The sequence below is a fragment of the Cydia pomonella genome, unplaced genomic scaffold, assembly GCF_033807575.1.
Source record: "Cydia pomonella isolate Wapato2018A unplaced genomic scaffold, ilCydPomo1 PGA_scaffold_89, whole genome shotgun sequence".
Lineage (NCBI taxonomy): Eukaryota > Metazoa > Arthropoda > Insecta > Lepidoptera > Tortricidae > Cydia > Cydia pomonella.
In genome coordinates, this window is record NW_026907922.1 from 15,405 (window position 1) to 34,341 (window position 18,937).

At 39.5% G+C, this 18,937-nt stretch overlaps 1 protein-coding gene across 1 annotated transcript; it reads left to right on the forward strand.

The window, feature by feature from the left end:
• The first annotated feature begins 12,134 nt into the window (after positions 1 to 12,134).
• Positions 12,135 to 16,380, forward strand: LOC133534338 (uncharacterized). Its single transcript, XM_061873459.1, has 3 exons — positions 12,135 to 14,047; positions 14,951 to 15,236; positions 16,341 to 16,380. Exons 1-3 carry the CDS (start codon positions 12,343 to 12,345, stop codon positions 16,378 to 16,380), a joined length of 2,031 nt encoding a protein of 676 aa, XP_061729443.1. The 5' UTR covers positions 12,135 to 12,342.
• The last annotated feature ends 2,557 nt before the right edge of the window (positions 16,381 to 18,937 follow it).

The window sequence follows — 18,937 nt, forward strand, 5'->3', positions numbered from 1 at the left end:
TGGCGAGCCGAGTAGTTCGCCACAAAACAAATTGACTACATTTTTGTTTTAATTGCAAGTTTGAGAAAAGCCCCTCCGGCCGCGATGGCAACCGAGTTTGGTAACCAGTTGCTGAAAAGTATTGAATATTCTTGTTAGACAACCAGTTGCCAAAGACGAATGTCTATTCTTGCTACACAACTATAGTTGCCAACTAGGAATTTGTCAAGTATAGTTACTTAATAGGAATGATCATTCTCGTTTCATAACTAGGAATCAGACGCTAATTAGACGCCATGCTACTAAGGCCCTCCGCTCACGAGGCTACTCTCAAGCGACTTGCGTCTCATACAAATCTAACTATACAAATCTCGGCGAGAAACGGGGCTACGTTTCCCGGCCTCTATAGTAATGTTCTATTAAAGGGCTGTCACAATAGATCACTGCCTGGTCGACGTGGCACTCAAAGGCCCACAAACTCCAATAATAATAAATAGATCGCAATGGATGTTGATAGGTTTAATAATCTTTAACAATTACAATACCCGAGCGTAAAACTGGAGTATTCAGTACCTGTGACGAACAGCGAGTGGTGTCGCCCGACGGCCGCGTGGATGATGTTCATGCCCTGCAGAGCCGGCACGGCTTCAGGCACGTTCCGGGTGGTTGTGTCCCCAAAGCCTAGTTGACCGCTGCCGTTGCGACCTGGATGGTATAGAGAGCGTGCATGAACTGTAGGAGGCAACACTATGAGTAGGGTCAAGTGTTATTTGGCTGCGGTTTTCTGTAAGGTGGAGGTACTTCCCCAGTTGGGCTCTGCTCTAGATCTGGAATGACATCTGCTGTGCTGTGCCCTACCACACAAGGCGAGATGACATTCACATTGCCCATACCTCTCTTTTGGACGTAGTTTAAGTACATACCCGGGTCCAAAAAAAATTTCGTTTAAGTTCTCCACACAAAACGCCAATTTCATAGGTAGCTAGTTCACACGTTACACGAGTTGTCTCTTTTGTTGTTACTAATAAAAGCAACAGTAGTCACTGGCTTCTGGAGTTGGGTGAAAGGTTTTCTTCATGGCACCGGTTTCTTAAATCAGTTGTCCATGTTTTAAGATTCATCAAAAAACTACCTCGAGGTGGCGAAATCACTGCCTCTGACCTGGACGCGGCAGAATTGTTCGTGGTCAAGGTCATTCAACAAACTTCATTTGCTGATGATTTACGCAATATTAAAAATGGCAAGGTATGCTCACCCTCACTTCGCAAATTATTTTCTTTTATCGCTGATGACGTTCTACGAGTGGGAGGACGTCTAGGCAACTCTTCTCTGGATTATGGTAGTAAACATCCCGCAGTGTTGCCCAAGAAAGGGCACCTTATTGAAATTTTAATTGATTTTTTCCATCGCGAAAACTTGCACGCCGGCCCGCAACTTTTGCTTTCTATTTTGAGACAGAAATATTGGATTTTGTCAGCACGTCGAATTGTGAGACAGCGCTTTCACAAATGTAACACTTGTTTCAGAGTCAATCCGACCAATACGTTCCCTTCTATGGCAGACCTGCCAGAGTGTCGTGTTAATGAAAGTAAAGCATTCACGCATACGGGGGTAGATTATGCCGGTCCTTTCAACATTACCATGGTCAGAAAGCGTGGGGCACAAAGCCAAAAGGCATGGCTGTGTCTTTTCATCTGTATGGTGACAAAGGCCGTACATACTGAACTCGTCTCGTCGCTCAGTTCAGAGGCATTCTTAGATGCCTTCAAAAGATTTATTTCCCGCCGTGGGCCGTGTCAGGTGTTATATAGTGATCATGGAACAAACTTCGTAGGCGCTAAAGCTTATCTTAAAGAACTTTATTCTTTTCTTAACACCGAAGATTATTACAAAACGTTTCGCGAGGAGCTCTTAAAGCATCGTATAACGTGGCGCTTAAACCCTCCCAACGCACCTCACTTCGGAGGCGCTTGGGAAAGTAATATTAAAAGCTTTAAAACGCATCTTCACCGCGTCATAGGCAAACAAATTTTGACCTATCAGGAACTATTAACGGTGACAATTCAGATCGAGAGTCAGCTGAACAGTAGACCTCTTTACGTTTTGAGTTCCGATCCATCGGAACCTACTGCGCTGACCCCCGCTCATTTCATATGTACTGCACCCTTGCAGCACTTACCCGCAGCCGATTTGAGTCAGGAACGAACGGACCTTTTAACCCGGTATTCGTTGTTAGATTCAATAGTCCAATCTTTTTGGAAACGTTTCCGAACTGAATATCTTCACAACTTGCAGAGCAGGGAAAAATGGAATACTCCAGCTAGGCCATTAGCCGTAGGCACTGTCGTGCTTATCAACGTTAATAATGCACCGCCTTTGTTTTTCGATATTGACACTATTATTACTTAATAATATTTTCACAGATAAGAAATTTGTCCAATCAAAACAGTTTATCTTTATGCTAATTTAGTTTTTGAACGCATCTTAGAAGGTTTTTTATAATATGTATAGAAAAATATGTATATTTTTCTATGGTGTAAAATATTTATTCATGTAATGGTGCGAAGAAAAGACTGCTACTCGTAGTTAGATACGAGTATAAGGCTGATATTGTCACTCAAATTAAAAACAATAGCGCAATTAATATACGTACAATTTAATTTAGTTTTATTTCGAGACGTCAAATTATAGTATTCGATGCAGGGGCCCACTAAGAAACGAAAGAAGCTGTCCTCGGAGTCCACGGACGACATACCGCTCGTCTACTATTTCAACAACCGGCCTGCCAAGCCGCATAATAGACAGCACAGACAGAAGGACATCACAGGTATGTCCATAACATACTATTCTGCTAACGCCCAGCCATATAAGAAAAAAATTCAAAATTTGCCAGATGAATGTAAACCTACAACGTACGAAATAGAATTGATTTTATGTTTTATAATTTAACGAATTAGGTGCAACTAATCGGGTTCACAACTCACAAAAGTTTGTATGGCACCATGATTATTATAGGTTTCACCTGTCTAATTTGGTTCTATAAATAAATAAAAAGCTTTTATTTCGGACCGGATATCCATATACAAAATGCAGAATAATTATTATTAAACTATTATTATTTTAAAAAAATGATATAAACTAAATAAAAAATACTAATCAAATTAATTTAAAATTATTAATTATGTTTAGTTTGTTGTCCTAATGTCCTGGTAGATGGCGCTGTTCCAGACGCAAACTAAGTAATGCTAATTCAAACAAAAAAAATATATCTTTATATTTCATCGATCTTATGGCTCCTCTACATGATGGCCCAGCGTAGGCCAGTCCTAGGGACGCATTTATGCGTTAGAGGGAGCAAGTGATATTGCTATCTCATTTCACCGCATAGCTGCGTCCCTTGGACTGGCCTACGCTGGGCCATCGTGTAGAGGAGCCCTTAATCTACAGTTCGATGTAATTTTGATTACATCGAACTATAGACGAGCGAGACGAGACGAGTATCAGTTCGATGAAATGTTGATAATATTCAATTGGGAATATTACGCGAAACTCTGCGTAGGGGGCGCCACTACCACATTCCATCACAATCCGAGGGTCTCCCGCGAAACAAGAAAATCGAAATTTCGTTATCTAACCTCTCTGTCACTCTTGCATATTCGAGCGACGAAGAGCCAGATAACTAAATTTCGATTTTCGCGTTTCCCGGTAGTTTGTAAATAAACCGCCTTGATGCATCAATGTCATATTTTATTATCTGTGAAAACTTGTCAAAAAACAGTTTAAGGCACAGTATGTATAAGTTACTCTATGGTTTAGGAAAGGTGCTAGTGCTGCATTCTGGCGGCAGAAGTATCTTTTGCGTTGTTTCGTTAAATTTTCAAACAACGCAAAATCGACTCAATTTCTTACACAATATGTTTAAATTTCAGTGGAAAAAATTGTATTTTCCATTTATATGGCTGGGGCTCATCAGCAAATAAATTTATATATAATATTTAACTTGGATTTCTCATACCCATCGGTAGTTACAGACAAAAAACAAAAAGCGCCAGTCAGAGAGAAACGTACGCCAGCACCAAAGAAAACGGTCACCAAAGAGCGAAGCGACTCCACGGTTGACAAACCACCTTCAAGGGCAGAGTCCAAAGGTAAACATACACTTAAACTGTTATAAATACAATATAATCACATGTTGCTGGTGGCCTAGCGGTAAGAGCGTGCGACTTGCAATCCGGAGGTCGCGGGTTCAAACCCCGGCTCGTACCAATGAGTTTTTCGGAACTTATGTACGAAATATCATTTGATATTTACCAGTCGCTTTTCGGTGAAGGAAAACATCGTGAGGAAACCGGACGAATCCTAACAAGGCCTAGTTTACCCTCTGGGTTGGAAGGTCAGATGGCAGTCGCTTTCGTAAAAACTAGTGCCTACGCCAAATCTTGGGATTAGTTGTCAAGCGGACCCCAGGCTCCCATGGGCCGTGGCAAGAATGCCGGGACAACGCGAGGAAGAAGAAATACAATATAATCACGTCTATTTCCAGGGTAGGCTGATACCACGGATTTCCTCTTGCTACGATCCTGACATACCTCTTTCGCTTCCTTCACTTTCATGACATTCCTCATACACGCTCGTCGGTTTAGAGTGCTCTCGGCCTGGCCTTTCTTCAGGATTTCCCCGATTTGATCAGAGGAAGTCCGCCGAGGTCTATCCCTTCCATCTCCCTCTTCTACTTCTCCCTTATACACTCTCTTTATTAACCTTCTTTCACTCATTCTTTCCACGTGTCCAAACCATCAACATACCTTTCTCAATTTTTGTCACTACATCTTCATTCAATCCACACTTTTCTCTTATCACACTGTTCCTAATTCTAAACTGTTATATTTATGTAAAACATGATTTGCTATCACGGTAAGGACGTTAAGCACGAATAATTTAATAAATAATAGAAATTGTGTGCAAATTTTGTTTCGAGAGGCAAATTAGTTAATAAAAGATAACAATTCATTAATTTTTAGGGTTCCGTACATAAAGGGTAAAACGGGACCCTATTACTAAGACTCCGCTGTCCGTCCGTCTGTCACCCGGCTGTATCTCATGAACCGTGATATACAGCCTGAAAACCATAAACAGTTGAAATTTTCACAGGTAATGTATTGTTGCCGCTATAACAAAAAATACAAAAAAGTACGGAGTAAAGTACTCTCGGTGGGCGAGACCGACTCGCACATGTCCGGTTTTTTTTTTTATATTCATGCAGAATATTTATAATGCTTTGTATATCTTTGCTGCAGCGAAGTTTTCACGATAACTATATTGTTTATGCCGACATTTTAAAAACATGGGATGTCCCAGCACCGGTGTGAAGTTAGCGGCCAAAAGTTGGCGGCCAAATGTTGGTGCCAGTCGGCCGCCAACGTTTAGCGGCCAAATGTTGGCGCAAATCGGCCGCCAACATTTGGCCGCCAACTTCACACTAAAATTAACCTACCAAATTAAGAAGTCCGTATGAAATCTCACCATACATAACACAATTGGTGGAACGTTAGGGCAGTGTCTCGTTATATAAGGGCATTTTGTCTAAACTGCCCTGCAGAATTGCAGCCGATTATTACAGATTTAATTTTTTCTACAAAACGTAAAACCTTTTAGAAATATTTCGGTTAGTGCTATATAGTCCACACTAAAAGAGATACAACTCTACTAAAACCTGTTTTGAATAGTCTATTAGGTGCTTAATGAAACGTATATAGTGCAACCCCAATCATCGATCCAGAAGTTAGGTGATAAAAAATAATACATATATATAATTATTCTCCACAAACCTTTTAGAAATAATTCGGCTGCTGCTATAACGTCCAAACTAAACGGGGTACAGCTCTACTAAAAGCCGCTTTAAATACCCTATAAGATGCTCTATGACTCATATATAATATGACTCTACGGCATATGAATGATGAATTTTAAACTTAGGCTTTCTATGAACATTTGCACTCATTGAAGAATTTTTGCACCTTAGACGGCAGGCGAGTAAACCACACCCTCTGTATCGTACAGAACATAATACTATCTATTAAATAACACTATCTCTAGAGTGATACTCGGCGACATAATAATGGTGCACGGGCATCAAATAAGAATCTGATACTTTCTATGAACATTTGCATTTATTGAAGTTTTTCGGCATCTTCGACGGCAGGCGAGTAAACTACACCCACTGCATCGTACAGAGCATTATATCATCAATCAAATAACATTACTCGGCGGCTTATTAATGGTGCACAGGCATCAAATAAGAAACTGAGGCTTTCTATGAAAATTTGCGTTCATCGAAGTTTTTCGGCAATTTAGACGGCAGGCGAGTAAACCACATCCACTATACCATACTGAACACAACACTATCTGTCAAATAACACTATCTCTAGAGTGATACTCGGCGACATATCAATGGTGAACGGGCATCAAATATGAATCTTATGCTTTCTATGAACATTTGCATTTATTGAAGTTTTTCGGCATCTTAGACGGCAGGCGAGAAAACAACGCCCACTGCATCGTACAGAGCATTATACTATCTATCAAATAGCATTATTTCTAGAGTGATACTCGGCGGCATATTAATGGTGCAAGTGCACAAATAAAAAACTTAGGCTTTCTATAAACATTTCTATTCATTCAAGTTTTTCGGCATCTTAGACGGCAGGCGAGTAAACGACACCCACTGCATCGTACAGAGCATTATATTCTCTATCAAATAACTTTATCTCTAGGGTGATACTCGGCGGCATATTAATGGTGCACGGGCATAAAAAAGAAACTTAGGCTTTCTATGAACATTTCCATTAATTGAAGTTTTTCGGCATCTTAGACGGCAGGCGAGTCAACTACACCCACTGCATCGTACAGAGCGTTATATCATCAATCAAATAACAGCACCTCTAAGGTGATACTCGGCGGCATATTAATGGTGCACGGGCATCAAAAGAGACTTTGGCTTTCTATGAACATTTGCATTCATTGAAGTTTTTCTGCATCTTAGACGGCAAGCGAGTAAACTACACCCACTCTATCGTATAGAACATTATAATATGTATCAAATAACACTATATCTAGAGTGATACTCGACGGCATATTCATGATGCACGGGCATCAAAGAGACTTTGGCTTTCTATGAACATTTGCATTCATTGAAGAATTTTTGCATCTTAGACGGCAGGCGAGTAAACCACACCCACTGTATCGTACAGAACATTACATTACCTATCAAGTAACACCATATCTAGAGTGATACTCGGCGACATATTAATTGTGCAAGTGCACAAATAAGAAACTTAGGCTTTCTATGAACTTATGCATTTATTGAAGTTTTTCGGCATCATAGACGGCAGGCGAGTAAACTACACCCAGTGCATCGTACAGAGCGTTATATCATCAATCAAATAACAGTACCTCTAGAGTGATACTCGGCGGCATATTAATGGTGCACGGGCATAAAAAAGAAACTTAGGCTTTCTATGAACATTTCCATTCATTGAAGTTTTTCGGCATCTTAGACGGCAGGCGAGTAAACTACACCCACTGAATCGTACAGAGCATTATATTTTCTATCAAATAACTATATTTCTAGAGTGATACTCGGCGGCATATTAATGGTGCACGGGCATCAAAAATGACTTTGGCTTTCTATGAACATTTGCATTCATTGAAGAAAATTTGCATCTTAGACGGCAGGCGAGTAAACCGCACCCACAGCATCGTACAGAGCATTAAATCATTGATCAAATAATTTTATTTCTAGAGTGATACTCGGCGGCATATTCATGATGCACGGGCATCAAAAAGACTTTGGCTTTCTAAGAACATTTGCATTCATTGAAGTTTTTCTGCATCTTAGACGGCAAGCGAGTAAACTACACCCTCTGAATCGTACAGAGCATTATATTTTCTATCAAATAACTATATTTCTAGAGTGATACTCGGCAGCATATTAATGGTGCACGGGCATCAACAATGACTTTGGCTTTCTATGAACATTTGCATTCATTGAAGAAAATTTGCATCTTAGACGGCAGGCGAGTAAACCGCACTCACTGCATCGTACAGAGCATTAAATTATTGATCAAATAATTTTATTTCTAGAGTGATACTTGGCGGCATATTCATGATGCACGGGCATCAAAGAGACTTTGGCTTTCTATGAACATTTGCATTCATTGAAGTTTTTCTGCATCTTAGACGGCAAGCGAGTAAACTACACCCACTCTATCGTACAGAACATTATACTATGTATTAAATAACACTATATCTAGAGTGATACTCGGCAGCATATTAATGGTGCACGGGCATCAAAAAAGAAACTTTAGCTTTCAATTAACATTTGCATTAATTGAAGGTTTTCGGCAACTTAGACGGCAGGCGAGTAAACTACACCCACTGCATCGTACAGAGCGTTATATCATCAATCAAATAACAGTACTTCTAGAGTGATACTCGGCGGCATATTAATGGTGCATGGGCATAAAAAAGAAACTTAGGCTTTCTATGAACATTTCCATTCATTGAAGTTTTTCGGCATCTTAGACGGCAGGCGAGTAAACTACACCCACTGAATCGTACAGAGCATTATAATTTCTATCATATAACAATATTTCTAGAGTGATACTCGGCGGCATATAAATGGTGCACGAGCATCAAAAGGGACTTTGGCTTTCTATGAACATTTGCATTAATTGAAGAAAATTTGCATCTTAGAAGGCAGGCGAGTAAACCGCACCCACTGCATCGTACGAAGCATTAAATTCTCGATCAAATAATTTTATTTCTAGAGTGATACTCGGCGGCATATTCATGATGCACGGGCATCAAAGAGACTTTGGCTTTCTATGAACATTTGCATTCATTGAAGTTTTTCTGCATCTTAGACGGCAAGCGAGTAAACTACACCCACTCTATCGTACAGAACATTATACTATGTATCAAATAACACTATATCTAGAGTGATACTCGGCAGCATATAAATGGTGCACGGGCATCAAAAAAGAAACTTTAGCTTTCAATTTACATTTGCATTCATTGAAGGTTTTCGGCATCTTAGACGGCAGGCGAGTAAACTACACCCACTCTAACGTACAGAACATTATACTATGTATCAAATAACACTACATCTAGAGTGATACTCGGCGGCATATTAATAGTGCACGGGCATCAAAGAGACTTCGGCTTTCTATGAACATTTGCGTTCATTGAAGAATTTTTGCATCTTGGACGGCAGGCGAGTAAACCACACCCACTGTATCGTACAGAACATTATATTACCTATCAAGTAACACTATATATAGAGTGATCTTCGGCGACATATTAATAGTGCAAGTGCACAAATAAGAAACTTAGGCTTTCCATGAACTTTTGCATTCATTGAAGTTTTTCGGTATCATAGACGGCAGGCGAGTAAACTACACCCACTGCATCGTACAGAGCGTTATATCATCAATCAAATAACAGTACTTCTAGAGTGATACTCGGCGGTATATTAATGGTGCACGGGCATAAAAAAGAAACTTAGGCTTTCTATGAACATTTCCATTCATTGAAGTTTTTCGGCATCTTAGACGGCAGGCGAGTAAACTACACCCACTGAATCGTACAGAGCATTATATTTTCTATCAAATAACAATATTTCTAGAGTGATACTCGGCGGCATATTAATGGTGCACGGGCATCAAAAGAGACTTTGGCTTTCTCTGAACATTTGCATTCATTGAAGAAAATTTGCATCTAAGACGGCAGGCGAGTAAACCGCACCCACTGCATCGTACGAAGCATTAAATTTTCGATCAAATAATTTTATTTCTAGAGTGATACTCGGCGGCATATTCATGATGCACGGGCATCAAAGAGACTTTGGCTTTCCATGAACATTTGCATTCATTGAAGTTTTTCTGCATCTTAGAAGGCAAGCGAGTAAACTACACCCACTCTATCGTACAGAACATTATACTATGTATCAAATAACACTATATCTAGAGTGATACTCGGCAGCATATTAATGGTGCACGGGCATCAAAAAAGAAACTTTAGCTTTCAATTAACATTTGCATTCATTGAAGATTTTCGGCATCTTAGACGGCAAGCGAGTAAACTACACCCACTCTATCGTACAGAACATTATACTATGTATCAAATAACACTATATCTAGAGTGATACTCGGCAGCATATTAATGGTGCACGGGCATCAAAGAAGAAACTTTAGCTTTCAATTAACATTTGCATTCATTGAAGGTTTTCGGCATCTTAGACGGCAGGCGAGTAAACTACACCCACTGCATCGTACAGAGCGTTATATCATTAATCAAATAACAGTACTTCTAGAGTGATACTGGGGCATATTAATAGTGCACGGGCATAAAAAAGAAACTTAGGCTTTCTATGAACATTTCCATTCATTGAAGTTTTTCGGCATCTTAGACGGCAGGCGAGTAAACTACACCCACTGAATCGTACAGAGCATTATATTTTCTATCAAATTACAATATTTCTAGAGTGATACTCGGCGGCATATTACTGGTGCACGGGCATCAAAAGAGACTTTGGCTTTCTATGAACATTTGCATTAATTGAAGAAAATTTGCATCTTAGACGGCAGGCGAGTAAACCGCACCCACTGCATCGTACGAAGCATTAAATTCTCGATCAAATAATTTTATTTCTAGAGTGATACTCGGCGGCATATTCATGATGCACGGGCATCAAAGAGACTTTGGCGTTCTATGAACATTTGCATTCATTGAAGTTTTTCTGCATCTTAGACGGCAAGCGAGTAAACTACACCCACTCTATCGTACAGAACATTATACTATGTATCAAATAACACTATATCTAGAGTGATACTCGGCAGCATATTAATGGTGCACGGGCATCAAAAAATAAACTTTAGCTTTCAATTAACATTTGCATTCATTGAAGTTTTTCGGTATCATAGACGGCAGGCGAGTAAACTACACCCACTGCATCGTACAGAGCGTTATATCATCAATCAAATAACAGTACTTCTAGAGTGATACTCGGCGGCATATTAATGGTGCACGGGCATAAAAAAGAAACTTAGGCTTTCTATGAACATTTCCATTCATTGAAGTTTTTCGGCATCTTAGACGGCAGGCGAGTAAACTACACCCACTGAATCGTACAGAGCATTATATTTTCTATCAAATAACAATATTTCTAGAGTGATACTCGGCGGCATATTAATGGTGCACGGGCATCAAAAGAGACTTTGGCTTTCTCTGAACATTTGCATTCATTGAAGAAAATTTGCATCTAAGACGGCAGGCGAGTAAACCGCACCCACTGCATCGTACGAAGCATTAAATTTTCGATCAAATAATTTTATTTCTAGAGTGATACTCGGCGGCATATTCATGATGCACGGGCATCAAAGAGACTTTGGCTTTCCATGAACATTTGCATTCATTGAAGTTTTTCTGCATCTTAGACGGCAGGCGAGTAAACTACACCCACTCTATCGTACAGAACACTATACTATGTATCAAATAACACTATATCTAGAGTGATACTCGGCAGCATATTAATGGTGCACGGGCATCAAAAAAGAAACTTTAGCTTTCAATTAACATTTGCATTCATTGAAGGTTTTCGGCATCTTAGACGGCAAGCGAGTAAACTACACCCACTCTATCGTACAGAACATTATACTATGTATCAAATAACACTATATCTAGAGTGATACTCGGCAGCATATTAATGGTGCACGGGCATCAAAGAAGAAACTTTAGCTTTCAATTAACATTTGCATTCATTGAAGGTTTTCGGCATCTTAGACGGCAGGCGAGTAAACTACACCCACTGCATCGTACAGAGCGTTATATCATTAATCAAATAACAGTACTTCTAGAGTGATACTGGGGCATATTAATGGTGCACGGGCATAAAAAAGAAACTTAGGCTTTCTATGAACATTTCCATTTATTGAAGTTTTTCGGCATCTTAGACGGCAGGCGAGTAAACTACACCCACTGCATCGTACAGAGCGTTATATCATCAATCAAATAACAGTACTTCTAGAGTGATACTCGACGGCATATTAATAGTGCACGGGCATAAAAAAGAAACTTAGGCTTTCTGTCATGTTATGTATGTGGGTATGCAGCGGATTTGCATTTGTGAGGTCTACCTGTCTCTAAAAATATACAGTCAGTCATTGCTCGATCTCGTTGTTTTATTGAAGTGTTCCCTATACTTTTACATGGCGCAGCCGGTTAAAGTGATAAAAAGTGCATAATTTAAAAAGCAGAAGACAAGAAAGTGAAGATAGTAAGAAAATTCGGAAAGAAAAAAACAAGATGGAATCGGTTCTTACTCCCCCTTTGCCGTTTAAGTTTGAGGAAAATGTAACCAATATGGCGTTTGGCAGTTTGTGTGAATCTTGGGAGAAGTGGAAGAATGGTTTTCAAATATACGTTAAGGCATGCGAACTTAATAAGAAAACAGAAGAAATACAAATGAACATTTTTTTACACGTCGTAGGGGAACAGTGCCGTGAGATAATAGAACAAAGTACGACGAAATGTACAACATTAGCGGCTTTAATAGGTCAAGTCGATAATCATTTTAAAGCGAAAAAAAATGTAACGGTCGAGCGTCATCGGTTTTTTACTCGTCAACAAGGTGAACACGAGTCCATAGACCAATACGTCTTTGAGTTGAGAAAGTTGGCTCAGTCGTGCGAGTTTGGTAACTTAAACGACGGATTAATAAAGGATAGACTCGTATGTGGAATCGTGAGCGCAGCGATTAGAGAGCGACTGTTACGCGAAGACGACCTAACGCTAAATAAAGCGTTAGAAATATGTCGGGCTGCTATAGTGTCGAAAATGTATTCGGAGGACATTAAACGCGAGTGTACTAGTGAGACAAAAGGTAACGAAGTGTGTGCGGTAGCTAACAAAGAAGTGTACGAGTTGAATCGGTCAGGTGCGAAAGTCGAAGCAAAATCGAGTCGTGGTATGAGTTCCGGACGAGGATGGCGCGGGCGCGGATGGGCGCATGGCGCGGGGCGCAGTGGCGCGCCGGGCGCGGCAGGCCCGGCCGGCGCTCAGCACCGCGCGCCGTACGCATATCGCGGAGGGCGGTGCGGTCAGTGCGGCGGCGTGCACAAAAAGTACGATTGTCCGGCGTATGGCAGGAGCTGCATGAAATGTTCCAGACCCAATCATTTTGCCAGGATGTGCAGGGTGTACATGGTGGAAGAGTCTGAGGACCAGGTAAATAATATTAAAAACCGATGTTGTGACTGTTGTGAGGAGTGGAACACGGAATTAAAAATAAATAATGTACCTGTGTGTTTTAAATTAGATACGGGAGCAGAGGTTAACATACTCCCTAAACGTTATCTGAGAAAATTAGGTATTTCGAGTAAGGATTTGTCAAAAACAAATACAAGACTTACTGAATACTCTGGTGCTGGTCTTAATGTCATAGGAAAGATTTTCTTGCGAGTCAGATACAAAAATAATTTATATGTATTAGAGTTTAAAATTGTTGATTTAAATTCTGCGCCGATACTGGGACGGTATGCGTGTAAAGAGTTAAATTTGGTCAGGCGAGTTATGTCTGTGGAGCAGTCTAATGATAATGATCCGGATTTTATAAAGAAATTCAGTGATGTTTTTCATGGCATAGGTTGTCTTCCTGGCGAGTATAAAATTCAATTAAAATCAGATGCGGTACCGGTAATTCATGCACCGAGGAAATTACCATTTGCGATAAAGGATGCGGTCAAAAATAAGTTGTTAGAGATGGAAGCTCAGGGTATAATTGCTAAAGTTGAGGGTCCTTCGGACTGGGTTAGTAGTATAACGGTAGTTAAAAAATCTAACGGAGATTTGCGTATTTGTTTGGATCCTAAAGAGCTAAATAATGCTATAAAGCGAGAACACTTTCGGCTTCCCACCATCGATGAGATTGTGTCCAATTTGTCAGGCGCGCGGTACTTTAGTACCCTTGACGCGAGCTCAGGTTTCTGGCAGGTGCGGCTAGACGAGACTAGTAGGTATTGTACATTTAATACGCCGTTTGGAAGGTATAAGTTTTTAAGAATGCCATATGGAATCTGTTCTGCGTCTGAAGTGTTTCACAAAAAGATATATGAAAATTTTGATGATATTGAAGGGGTATGTATGTACATAGATGATTTATTGGTGTATGGCCGTACCAAGGAGGAGCATGATCAGCGGTTGAAAAATGTGTTGGAGAGGTGTGTGAAAGTGAACCTTAAACTTAATAGAAATAAATGTCGGTTTGGTTTGGAAGAGATAAAGTACTTAGGACATCGCATAACAAAGGACGGTCTGAGCCCGGATGACTCGCACATAACAGCAATAAAAAATATGCCTACACCTACAAATAGGAAGGATATTGAACGATTTTTAGGGCTTATTACGTACGTAGGAACGTTCATACCAAATTTATCAGATAAGACTCAACCATTAAGAGAGTTATTAAAAAAGGAAGTTGAATGGCATTGGGATGAGTCGCAGAGTAAATGTTTTAGTGATCTAAAAGAATGCTTGATGAAGAGACCAGTGTTACAGTATTATAGCATGAATCAGCCTATAACTATCTCAGTAGATGCGAGTAAAAGTGGCCTTGGCTGTTGTCTGATGCAAAATAACCTACCCGTATGCTATGCTTCCAAGTCGTTAACTAAAACGGAGCAACGTTACGCACAGATTGAAAAGGAGTTGTATGCTTGTTTGTTTGCATGTGAGCGATTTTATCCGTACATATATGGAAGATCGGATATTACGATCGAGACCGATCACAAACCATTAATTAGTATAATAAAAAAGCCTATAGTAGACTCGCCATCTCGCCTACAAAGAATGTTATTACGGTTGCAGCGTTATACTTTTAAATTGGTATATAAGCCGGGTAAACATCTGTATATAGCGGATACGCTGTCGCGCGCATACGAGCCGAGCGCGAGCGTCGAGCATGCTGGCCGCGAGGCGCTGCACGACGAGGTGTGTGCTGTGGAGCGAGCGCTGGCCGGGGTCGCCAACGACCACTTCACCGACCACCAGTTTGTCGCGCTACAAAAACAAACTGACACCGACGACGAACTGGTGCAGTTAAGAAAATGTATTTTAAAAGGGTGGCCCGATGATAGGAAAGATTTAGTAGACGTATTAAGGCCTTATTGGACTTATAGGGATGAGATAACTGTGGCACAAGGGTTAGTTTGGAAAGGTGATAGGATAGTTATACCCAGGTCCCTAAGAAAGGATATGTTAACAAAACTACATATAGGGCACATGGGCAAGGAAAAATGTAAATTACGAGCGAGAGAAATAATGTTTTGGCCGTGCATCACTAATGACATAGATAATTTAATAAATAATTGTAATATCTGTCTGTCGCATAGGAAACATAATCAAAAGGAAGAATTGATTCCACATGAAATTCCAGATGAACCGTGGGTGAAGATAGGTGTGGATTTGTTTCAGATACATGGGGTCGACTATTTACTGTTAGTCGACTATTATAGCAAGTTTATAGAAATTACAAAGTTATTGTCAACAACGTCAGATTACGTAATATCATCTCTTAAGGATATCTTTTGTCGCCAAGGGATACCTAGTGTAGTGATGTCAGATGGGGGACCACAGTTCACGTCTTTGAGTTTCAAAAAGTTTGCTGATGAATGGCAATTCACACATAAAATGTCGTCTCCAAGATATGCACAGTCTAACGGTCAGATAGAACGGACAGTTCAAACTGTGAAAAATATTATAATTAAAACAAGTGAAAATCGCACTGATTACAGGTTAGGCCTTCTAGAATATTTAAATACGCCTTTATCTTATGATTTAGCATCGCCAGCTCAACTACTTCAAAGTAGAAAGATGAGAAGTATAATTCCAATGTGTCCAGAGCTTCTAAAACCAAAAATTCAAAATTATGTAAAAGACAAGTTACTTAATAAAAAGCACATACAGAAAAAATATTACGATCGTAACGCGAAAAACTTGCCTACTTTATCAGTAGCGGATAAAGTTAAAGTATTATTGGATCCAAATAAAAAAGGTTGGTCATCTGGAACAATATCAAAAGTTATAGGCCCACGCAGCTATAAAATTAAGTTACTTAATGGTAATGAAATAATAAGAAATCGTAGGCATATTATAAGAGACTCGCCGCACAGAAATGACGCGCCTGATTTGGACCTACTCTTTGATTTAGATGACGTAATGCCGTCCCCGTCATCAAGCGCCACCCCGCGCTTTGTAAACAACACTGTACCAAATAATGGTAATAACATTGTTACTCGTTCCGGCAGGATAGTGAGGGCTCCAGATAGATGGGGTGACTGGATCTAACAACACATGTCAATGCTCCACAGAGGATGGAAACGCATCCTACATATCTTATATGTACTAAAATAATCAAAATAGAATACCTATACTATGTTATTATTATAAATACAACAAATTATGCATGAACGACATTTTAGTCATATGTGATAGTCTATAACTTATAACTAAAACTTAATTACCATGTAGTACACAAAACCTGCAATTATATTTTATATGTACATATTAATAATTTATTATGAAGTACGCAAGTCAAATTTGAGGTCATAGCAATGTAAACCTTGTTTATTGCCAACTTGGTCGAGTTTTGAATAATCTGTTGTGTAAAAACAAAAATTAATCCTTAATATGCGAAGTTCATTATTGTATATTTTAAATACCTAGTGACACACTTATTGTGTTATCAATGCAGTTAATATTGAATGAGATTTATTGTATTTTGTCGCTATACACCTGTCAGTCTATTGGAAGTGAGGTAGTACTTACTAGGGAAAATGTATTCTTTATTATAATATCATTAAAATAAAATCAAGTTTGTAACCCAATGTGCCATTATTGTTGTGCAACTACCTACTATTATTATTAGTTACAGACACTGTAAAATAATTAAATTTATTTCAGAAGTCTTTAATGTATTGAATTGAAATCTAAAATGTAAAAAAAAATTATATATATATATGCATGCTGAATGCGACTAAATTTTTTTGTTTTGTTTTGAAAAGGGAAGATGTCATATTATGTATGTGGGTATGCAGCGGATTTGCATTTGTGAGGTCTACCTGTCTCTAAAAATATACAGTCAGTCATTGCTCGATCTCGTTGTTTTATTGAAGTGTTCCCTATACTTTTACAAACATTTCCATTCATTGAAGTTTTTCGGCATCTTAGACGGCAGGCGAGTAAACTACACCCACTGAATCGTACAGAGCATTATATTTTCTATCAAATTACAATATTTCTAGAGTGATACTCGGCGGCATATTACTGGTGCACGGGCATCAAAAGAGACTTTGGCTTTCTATGAACATTTGCATTAATTGAAGAAAATTTGCATCTTAGACGGCAGGCGAGTAAACCGCACCCACTGCATCGTACGAAGCATTAAATTCTCGATCAAATAATTTTATTTCTAGAGTGATACTCGGCGGCATATTCATGATGCACGGGCATCAAAGAGACTTTGGCGTTCTATGAACATTTGCATTCATTGAAGTTTTTCTGCATCTTAGACGGCAAGCGAGTAAACTACACCCACTCTATCGTACAGAACATTATACTATGTATCAAATAACACTATATCTAGAGTGATACTCGGCAGCATATTAATGGTGCACGGGCATCAAAAAATAAACTTTAGCTTTCAATTAACATTTGCATTCATTGAAGGTTTTCGGCATCTTAGACGGCAGGCGAGTAAACTACACCCACTGCATCGTACAGAGCGTTATATCATCAATCAAATAACAGTACTTCTAGAGTGATACTCGGCGGCATATTAATGGTGCACGGGCATAAAAAAGAAACTTAGGCTTTCTATGAACATTTCCATTAATTGAAGTTTTTCGGCATCTTAGACGGCAGGCGAGTCAACTACACCCACTGCATCGTACAGAGCGTTATATCATCAATCAAATAACAGCACCTCTAAGGTGATACTCGGCGGCATATTAATGGTGCACGGGCATCAAAAGAGACTTTGGCTTTCTATGAACATTTGCATTCATTGAAGTTTTTCTGCATCTTAGACGGCAAGCGAGTAAACTACACCCACTCTATCGTACAGAACATTATATTATTTATCAAATAACTGTGTGATACTCGGCGGCATATTCATGATGCACGGGCATCAAGGAGACTTTGGCTTTCTATGAACATTTGCATTCATTGAAGAATTTTTGCATCTTAGACGGCAGGCGAGTAAACCACACCCACTGTATCGTACAGAACATTATACTACCTATCAAGTCACACTTTATCTAGAGTGATACTCGGCGACATATTAATAGTGCAAGTGCACAAATAAGAAACTTTAGCTTTCAATTAACATTTGCATTCATTGAAGTTTTTCGGCATCTTAGACGGCAGGCGAGTAAACTACACCCACTGCATCGTACAGAGCAATATATCATCAATCAAATAACAGTACTTCTAGAGTGATACTCGGCGGCATATTAAAGGTGCACGGGCATCAAAAGAGACTTTGGCTTTCTATGACCATTTGCATTCATTGAAGTTTTTCTGCATCTTAGACGCCAAGCGAGTAAACTACACCCACTCTATCGTACAGAACATTATACTATGTATCAAATAACTTTACATCTAGAGTGATACTCGGCGGCATATTAATGGTGCACGGGCATCAAAGAGACTTTGGCTTTCTATGAACATTTGCATTCATTGAAGAATTCTTGCATCTTACACGGCAGGCGAGTAAACCACACCCACTGTATCGTACAGAACATTATACTACCTATCAAGTCACACTATGTCTAGAGTGATACTCGGCGACATATGAATAGTGCAAGTGCACAAATTAGAAACTTTAGTTTTCAATTAACATTTG

Excerpts from the sequence above, each read along its gene's own strand:
- LOC133534338 (XM_061873459.1), top strand. The coding sequence starts at position 12,343 with ATGGAATCGGTTCTTACTCCCCCTTTGCCGTTTAAGTTTGAGGAAAAT. Across the intron at positions 14,048-14,950 it reads GGTGCGGCTAGACGAGACTA|CGGATACGCTGTCGCGCGCA; the intron begins GTAGGTATTGTA and ends ATCTGTATATAG. Across the intron at positions 15,237-16,340 it reads GAGATAACTGTGGCACAAGG|GATAGTGAGGGCTCCAGATA; the intron begins GTTAGTTTGGAA and ends TCGTTCCGGCAG.